General features: G+C 33.4%; 1 protein-coding gene across 1 annotated transcript; it reads left to right on the forward strand.

Annotated features, from left to right (window-relative positions):
* Nucleotides 1–1,071: 1,071 nt before the first annotated feature.
* Nucleotides 1,072–4,658, forward strand: LOC143049804 (zinc finger protein 862-like). Its single transcript, XM_076223546.1, has 6 exons — nucleotides 1,072–1,150; nucleotides 1,705–2,089; nucleotides 2,309–2,539; nucleotides 2,805–3,093; nucleotides 3,310–3,548; nucleotides 3,868–4,658. Exons 2-6 carry the CDS (start codon nucleotides 1,800–1,802, stop codon nucleotides 4,436–4,438), a joined length of 1,620 nt encoding a protein of 539 aa, XP_076079661.1. The 5' UTR covers nucleotides 1,072–1,150; nucleotides 1,705–1,799; the 3' UTR covers nucleotides 4,439–4,658.
* The last annotated feature ends 5,225 nt before the right edge of the window (nucleotides 4,659–9,883 follow it).

Here is a 9,883-nt window from a genome sequence, read left to right on the forward strand (position 1 = left end):
AATATTAAGTAATCATGTTTTTATTTATCGGAGCTAAATCTTAGTAAGTATCGACAATATGGATCGTATCTAAATTTCCAAGATTTATAAACGGCATTACAGTTAAACTTTAAAACGCAATATTTGTATCTATTAAAGAGTTTGTAAACGTTTAAAGTGATTTGTGGTTACGATATTCCTAGCTTAATGATTCACCAGTTATTATATTTTAATTATGTTCATTGAAAAGTGAAATACCAATACAGACACGTGTATAGCCAACGGGTTGGAAAATTTACACTATTAAAAGGGGCTTCACCATTCAGAAAAGAAAGTTCAACCATTAGGAGTAAATAATCGTGTCTTTTGTTTTAATATTATTACTTTATTTTATTTATTTTTATTTCCCGTATGTAACTAAAACATTTGAAAAAAAGGACAATATAATGGTTTATATTAGTTTCATTAAGATGCTTCGTTTTTTATAGCAAACATATAATCATTAATAGTTACACCCCAGCTCCTTTGTTCTAACAGGGGTGATCTGAGCCGGATCACCCCTACCAGATCACCCTAGTTTGAGTTTCTTTGTTATGCATGCTTTCCTTTGTTCTGTAACATTTTGGCGGGAATGTGAAATCCACTATAAAACTTATAATTAATTATACGGAAAAGACTATCTATCAAAATCCACGTAGAAAAAATCCAAGGTATATGCTGGGATTCGAACTCAAGACCTTTAGCATATCAAGCCACGACACATACCACTACACCAGGACGAGTGGATACGAATGAATAGTAATTTGACATACTTAAAGGAAGCAAGATCTTTTTATAAGTGGGGCGAGTTGTTAAACTTTATTCAGTGGGGTTTAAACCTTTTTCGTTAATAACATGAATAAGTGAGTTTTCAGACTGATTGTTCAATTTGATTTTACACCTTTTTTAAAAATGGGGCGAGTAGGTAAACAAGAGAGGGGCGATTTTTTTTTATAAAGTGACGATATAGTGTGGGACGATTGGCAAGTGGGGCGAGTTGACATTATTTGATATCTACTCATCGTGTTGGAGGGTCATTAAGGGTATTATTACTGCAATTCACCAGAAGTCACTCAATGCACAGAACATCACCAACCTGTCACAAACTTTTTCGTTGGACCACAAGATGAAGGTAAAAATTTAAAGATATATTAAGACCATGAACTATTTTTATAGAGCCTAAAAAGTAACAAGTGAAGTGATTTTAGTTTTCTCTACCCTCAAATTATGTTTTATTTTTGCATTACAAGTAAATTGTCATTTGGTCTGGATTCAATTGAAATAATTTATTAAATATTTGTTATAATATAATGATTAAGAATTTTGTTTGTGATAATTATTTATACTGTAATACATGTTTAATACTTAGATTTTTATCATTTTGTAATCATCTAAAAATTAAAAATAATAATTGAAATTGAGTAAATATTCAATTAATTTAACTGTTATTCATGTTAGTTAAACCTCTTTTGATTTTGAATTATTTCTTAATTAATTGCATGATAATTAAATTAAACATGTTATCAAATTGTTTTCTTAGTTAATCTGATTAAGTCATAAAAGTAAAATACTTAACACCTTCATTAATGACTTGATTGATAACTATTGATGTTTACTAGGAAAATTAGGAGGCTTGTATTCATCAAATGATAGAGATTATATTTTAATTATGTTTTAATTTTTCAGGTACTATCAAAGCTGAGGTGATATGGTCCAACTTCATAGCACAGCACAACATCTCCTTTCTACTAGCAGACTGCTTCACAAAGGTGTGTAAAGCCATGTTTACAGATAGCAAGATAGCCTTAAAGTTTGCATGCAGCCGTACAAAGACTACTCAAATCATCAAGAAGTCACTTGCACCTACTCTTCATCAAGAGGTTGTCAGAGACCTGCAGACCAAACCATTTTCCATGGCCATTGACGAGAGCAACGACCGTAACTGTGACAAGTCTCTTGCCATTCTAGTCCGCTACTTCACTGACCAAGCAACAACCAAGTTCCTTGCCATGCCAATATGTAACATAGGAAAAGCATCTAACATCTTTGACCATCTTCAGGAAGTATTTGTGTAAGTGTGTTTTTTTTTTACAATTGACCTTAATTTTTAACTTCAACATTCAGGAATATTATCAAAAATAAAATAAAGATAAGAAGATGTGGCATAATTGCCAATGAGATAACTCAGTACCAGAGACCAAATGACATAGAAATCTAAAATTGTATTTTGTTTATTACAAGTTTATGTTAATTGTAATTTAAAAGTATATAATATCTCTTCTTTTTTCAGTGACAACAATATACCCTGGGAGAACTTGGTTTCATTTGTGTCTGACAACTGTAGTGTCATGACTGGTAGACACAACTCAGTAGTAACCCGCATCAAAGAAAAGTGTCCAGCTGTGTTTGACTTTGGATGTGTGTGTCATCTTGCCAACCTTTGTACTGTTGCTGGTGTGAAGGCCCTTGCTCTGCCAGTAGAAGACCTCCTAGTGGAAGTTTACTTCCACTTCTTTCACAGGTATTATAACATTAAGATAACATTGTTTATAAAAAAGGGTATATATCAATGAGACAGCAATCCTACAAAAATGATATCTATAGGATCAACATTTGTTAATTTATAATAAATTATAATTCATATATCTATCATGACTATGAGACAGCAATCCAAAAAAAATGATATCTATAGAATCAACATTATATATTTGATACGGAGACTGTCATATTTTTTCCTGAAATGTTTTTAATTTACAATATGATTATAATAAGTATTATTATTTCAGTTCCAACAGAAAAGAAAAGTATAAAGAGTTTCTGGAATTCACAGACACAGAACCTAGCAAGATCATCAAGCACAGCAGCACCAGATGGCTTAGTTTAGAAAAGTGTGTTGGGCGTCTTCTACACCACTGGGCAGCCCTCACTTCCTACTTTAACTCACATGACGAGGTGGAGAAGCCAGGCCGTATAAAGCGTTGTGCCAACTATCTCAGTGACCATGAGATGCACCTGTACTACCACTTCCTAAGCTTCATACTGGAACCACTGAACCACTTTAACACCATGTTTCAAGTAAGTAACTTTTTTTATATAACATTTTAATAGAATATAATTTGGTTCATCATGTTCATGTATATAAAACATTTATTAAAAAAAAGGAGATGGAGATGTGATATGATTGCCAATTAGACATATTTTTCATTTATTCTCTTTTTTAAAGTCAGATATATATATATGCATTTTCATGTTGATTGCTTTCAGTATTAATAATCTTGTTAACTTTTTTAGGCTGATGAGTCACGTATTGGTTTCTTGAGCCAGGAGATGACAGTCCTCCTACGTACTTTCCTTGGCAAGTTTGTTAAAGCCAGAGTCATCCAGTCACACCAAGACTTGACAACAGTACCCTATAGTGACACAGACAACCAACTTCAAGACAACATCCTAGCAGTTGGCCTCTATACCCGTACCTACATGGCAGACCACACAGATGACATTAGCCCATCAGTCCTTGCCAAATTCTTCAAGTAAGTTAATGATATTTGAAATATTGTAAATATAAGAATATGTGGTATGATTGCCAATGAGAAACCTTCAACAATAGACCATATAACACAGAAATTATCTATATAACAGTTCCATCCTTCAACAATGAGACAATTAATTGCTAATTTTATTTCAAATAAAGTTGAATAAAAAAACCAATAAGTGGTTAATTGCCAATGAGACAACTCTCAACAAGAGACCATTTAACACAGTACATCCTTCAACAATGAGAAAATCAATTGTAAATTTTATTTAAAATAAATTTGTATAAAAAACTAATTATTTTCTTTTTGTTTTTAGGTCTGTCAGAAGCTTCTACAATGTAGTTGTGGCCAAGATGTTGGCAAAGTTCACTTTCAAGGACCCAGTTGTTTGTGGCTTAGCCTTTCTAAACCCATCAACCAGAGGTGACCTCCCTTCATCATCTGTAACAGTTGTGGCTAGAAGGTTCCCATCAGTTGTTCCAGAGCACCTACTTCAACAACTAGAAGAAGAGTTTACAACCTACCAGGTCACACCATCATCAGAACTGCCAACCTATACACCAGATTCAACCAGAGTAGACCAGTACTGGGGACAGGTGTCACAGATGACCAACAGAATAACTGGAACACCAAGGTTTCCTCTCCTATCTAAGATTGTATCAGCAGTGTGCACAATTCCAAATTCAAATGCTGACTGTGAACGTACATTTTCTATGCTTAAGAAGATTCACACTGATACAAGATCATCATTGGACAATTCCACATTATGTGCCCTTCTGACAGTAAAGCTGAACACCAACAGTAAATGCTATTCATTCCAGCCAACAAAGGAACAGCTCAAGACAGCTAAGCAGGCCTGCTCCTCTTACAACAAAGATTGTGCTTAAAAAATACATGTGATATTGAACTGTAGTGCTTAATTATCAAATAGTTGCTTTGAACATTTTTAGCTGTATGAACTTTATAAACTCTGGAACACTTTTAACTAGTGCTGTATGTGTGCATGAACCTTTAATAATCATTACATTGTAGCTTTTGTGTTTGACTGTTTGACATTATAACTTGATCTATATAATATATTGTTGTTTTTTTGTTATTAAATTATTAAAACTATTACTTTTTTTTATTTCTTGACAATGTATCAGACAAACTTAAAGTCATCTTATTGGTGTTTATCTCAACAAAAAGAATACAACAATCAAACAATTGAAAAAAAAATGGGTTATAACAGTATCTTCAACTGTCACCCCCTAAAAAAGAAGCATGTCAGCCACTTTTATGAGCCAAATCATCACACGAAAAAATGGCGCGAAAAATTCTACCCTAAAAAATGGAGCCGCGCACAAAAACCCCCATGGCCATTTTCAAAAGTTGGCAGGTATGGGTATACATTATATAGTAATATATAAAGTATATTATAATGGTTGTATGGCATTCTAAAGTAGATTTTATGAACTGTAAATGGTTTTCCGTCTATTCTAAAACAGCTGGGATGTAAAATAGTTATCCCATTCGGACTTGGTGTGTCAGTGTTAGATCACCCTCTGGCCTCCTGCCATCGGGGTGATCTTACACTGACACACCGCGTCCTTGTGGGATAACTATTAATTATCCCACGATGCCGGAGGCCAGAGGGAGATCTAACACTGACACACCAAGTAAGTCCGAGTGGGATAACTATTTTACATCCCAGCTGTTTTAGATTAGACGAATAACCATTTACAATTCAAAAAAATCTAGTTTAGAACGCCACACAACCATTATAATATACTTTATACATTACTATATGATTTATACCCTTTTTGACCCCCGAACAAGATGAGTAGATATCAAACAATGTCAACTCGCCCCACTGGCCAATCGGCCCAACCTATATCGCCACTTTATGAAAAAAATCGGCCTACTTTTAAAAAAGTGTAACATCAAACTGAACAATCACTGACAATCACTTATTAACGAAAAGGGTTTAAACCCCACTGAATAAAGGTCTGCCAACTCGCCCCACTTGATAAATATCTTGCTTCCTTTAAGTATGTTAAGTTACAGATAGTTCGTATCCAGTCGTCTTGGTGTAGTGGTTGTGTCGTGGCTTGAGTTCGAATCCCAGCATATATACTGGATTTTTTCTACGTGAAATTTGATAGATTGTCTTTTCCGTATAATTGTATATTTAGTTATAAGTTTTATAGTGGATTTGACATTCCCGCCAAAATAGGAGCTGGGATGTAAACGTAACAATAAGTGTTTATCAATTCAAAAGAAGTTCAACTTTATTGTGCTTTATAACCATCTTGAACAAGGCTGTTTCAAACGTGGCACAATTTGTCCCAACGAGAGCACATACATTCTGTCGATAAAGATTATTAACGAAAACAAACATCGTCTGAGAGAAATTTACAACTTTATTTATCTCAAAACATTTCAAAACATTTCCAATAACTTAAAGTATGTCTTGCATGTCTAACTTTAATCAGTAACTGCAAATAAATCTGCAAACAATTTTTTTAAGGAATTTTAAAATAAAGTAACGGCATACTCCCGATGACAAACATAAACATGCTCACACTAGACGTATTTATCATTACGGTATGTTTCTGAATAATATGAATATGGACCAGCAAAAAAGGTTGCAGAGAATGTGACTTTTGATTTATCTGTTTTAAATCGGAATTCAAAATGGTGGCTTTTTTTTTTAGATACGCACTGGTAGAACGTGAAATCGGCTAACCGTTCAAAATAATGTCAACGTCCAAAGAAAATTATCGTTCCGAACTTATTGCATTAGAATAAGCAAAAAGGAAATGCATGAAAACAAAAACTATCCTAACTCAATGATCAGATTTGGATGCATAAATACATAGCCACGCCAAAAGTATATTACCAAACATGGTCTAAACAGCAAAGGTTAACAACATATAAATGCATTAAAAGAACACTATAACAAGTCTTACAGGTAATAAACAACGGCAGTATCTAGAATCTATACTTCAAGACCCTCATGTAGTATTTAGGAAATAAAACGTGACGTTCTTTGGCGTAACCCTTGTTCATCAAATGTCTGGTCAGACACTGGAACGTATTATAAAGTTTAAATAGCAATTGCAAGTTCTTGCATAATGAGTTAAAAAATGTATATCCCATATGTAGGTAGAGACGTTAAACTTAGATTTTTGACATTCGAAGACCGCTTAGTCAAATTCGAGGTAAAAGTCTTCAAACGCGGGAGAGGAAGTCGTGTCTGTAGTTTCTTTAATTTCTAGTTAAACCAAATGTGATACGTTTGGATTGTAAATAGAAAAAAATAATCATCAATATATCTAAATGTGAAATTAAATGATATTGCTTCTTTGGTGTGTAAAATCTTTTATCTCTAGTGAGAAAAAAAGGTCGCCAAGGAGAGTCGAACAGTGCGTTCCCATGCCGACAATTTGCTGAAAAAAATCTAACTGATTTTCAATAAAGCAAAAGCAAAAACCACTGCCCTTTCCTCGATTTTGATATCTACATCATTAACGGGAAGCTCAATACAAAAATTTATGATAAAAGAGATGATTTTTCATTTCCTATCTTTAATTATCCTTTTTAAGATGGTGACGTTCCCTTGTCACCATCTTATGGTGTTTATATATCTCAACTTGTACGATTCGCTCGTGTATGTAACAACGTATTAAATTTTAGCAAGAGAAATGTATTACTGAAAATTATAACACCAGGGTTTTCGATATCACAAACTAGTCATAACATTTACTATCATCGGTATAAGGAAATAATTCGTAAATGTAACTCAACATGCAGACATCTTATACGTTAAGGTATTTCACATCCAATCTTTTATGGTAATATTCTTTACAAAGCTAAAAAAATGTCAGTATCCACCACAAAACCTTTAACAGACTTATTAAGAAGGGATATAGTTACGATATTGTCAGGTCATTAAAGATTGCATATTTTGGTTTTGGATTCACTTATATTTATTTAAAACAAAACAGTTGTTGTCATGACACGGGTTATGTTCTTCATATATATTTTATGATAGTATGATACTAAACCCCGGGAGGGATTGTGCCTGATAGTCATATGATGAAGACATAATCTTTCAATCGGTTTAATTGAGGGCTGGAGCTGGCATATCAGTTAACTGTAGTCTGTTGTTATTTGTGTATTTTTATTTATTTTCTTTTGTTACATCTTCTAACATCGGACTCGGACTTCTCTTGAACTGAATTTTAATGTGCGAATTGTTATGCGTTTACTTTTCTACATTGGCTAGAGGTATAGGGGAAGGTTGAGATCTTATAAAAATGTTTAACCCCGCCGCATGTTTGCGCCTGTCCCAAGTCAGAAGCGTCTTGCCTTTTTTAGTCTTGTATGATTTTAACTTTAGTGTATAATTCTGAGTTTAGTATGACGTCCATAATCACTGTACTAGTATACATATTTTTTAAGGGGCCATCTGAAGGACGCCTACGGGTGCGGGAGTTTCGCTACATTGAAGACTAATTGGTGGCCTCGGTTATTGTCTGCTCTATGGTTAGGTTGTTATCGCTTTGACACATTCCCCATTTCCCTTCATAATTTTATTCCTCCAAATTCAACAAATATGTTGCCCACAAGACCCTCCAACATACATTTGTGTTCACTATAAACAAAGTATGCCGTATATATGGTATACAAAAGTAATACATTTATAACAAATGCTACCATTTTAAATTAAAAAGCATTGTGGATTATTTCTTTTAGACAATTTCAACTCGCATGGAAAATAATGGGTTACAGGGTTGAAATAATTAAAAGAATTCACACATGATTCAGCTTCGCAAGTCAACAATTTTCTCAGAATTTTTGAATACCCTCTTTCACTGCGGATTTTTTTTCTCAAACTAATGAAAATGTCCTTGTAGAAGATGCAGATGCGCAGGTATCCAATGTAAACACGGTAAATCTCCAAATTTGTTGTTCAATGTTATGTTCATTAACGCCAAGAAGGACGTATGATTCGCCAAAATCTCATCCTTGTCAAATGATATGTACGTGTGTGTGGGATAACCGGATTGGTTATTTATTTCTAATTCTTTTACACTCCTTATTCAGTGTCATTATTATTTTCCCAGTCGACCCACTTTGATCAATCTGTCTAATGGCCCTGCATATTCATCTACAGTTTGCTGCTTGGTGTCAGGCAAACAGACAATCAATTGAATTTTTGCAACTAAACGTACGTTTTAACATCATATTATTTTATTTATCGAAAAAGGCTATTTGTGAATCGTAGTGACTGGAAATCCCAATTAAATTTTAAATATGTTATTGGTTAGCAACCACAACTATCAACTAATTAAATACTAGCCTATTAAAATAACTTTATTGTCTGTATTTATATTATTTGTTACAACCAAAAACCAATCAAATTGATGGAATCGTGATAGTTGCAAATATAATAACATGTTATTTCGAAACATATCAACTGACTTAAAAATGAGACATTATATTTCGTTTTTCACAATATTTTCGTTTTGGTGGATAACAGATGGAAACTTAATTTTAGTGGATATTTACAAAAAAGAACACGTGTTCAGCGATGTTTTGTGTAATGATGGGAAATTGATAACTCTCAGTAGTACTAGATCAGCATTTATATGTGCTCAAGTTTGTGCTTTAGCTTTAACTTGTGTCTCTTTTTTCTCCAACCAAAATGGAACCTGTCAACTGCATAATATAAAGGTATCCGACACTGTGGATTGTATTAAGTATTCGGGTACATATTATTATGTACGAAAAGGTTAGTTTATATGCATCATATGTTCAAACTGTATTATGTTTCGATACATGAATCTATTTGTCTGAATATTATTTTGAAATAAATATTGTTATTTTTTTTTGTTTTAAGAAAAGTTTTGCAGAAGTCATCTAATAGTTATCAATTTAAACTAAGACAAGCTGCTGGTTAGAATTTGTTACCATTTGTTAAAATTTATAAAAAATAACCGTGAGATTTTTTATTTGTAACAATATATAAGGTACCTCAAAAAAGTCACACCTTCACGTTTCAAGAGCTACGTTTTACTACGTTTGAACGCGTAGCGAAACGGGAATATACGTAACGAAGCGTATCGAAACGAAGTGATCCTTTGTTCAATACTGGACCTGCCCCGTATGTTTTGAAAATTCAACAACAAACGTACCGAAAATTGAAACGAAGTAGAAACTTAGTAAATACGTATCAAAGCTTAGCGGAACGCAACAAAACATGCTTACTGCATATCAAAACGTATCAATGCGTGGTGAAAACGTAGGTCTACACGTTCAAATACGTAGCAAAACGTGATAAGAAC

This window comes from Mytilus galloprovincialis, chromosome 1 (assembly GCF_965363235.1).
Source record: "Mytilus galloprovincialis chromosome 1, xbMytGall1.hap1.1, whole genome shotgun sequence".
Taxonomy (NCBI): domain Eukaryota; kingdom Metazoa; phylum Mollusca; class Bivalvia; order Mytilida; family Mytilidae; genus Mytilus; species Mytilus galloprovincialis.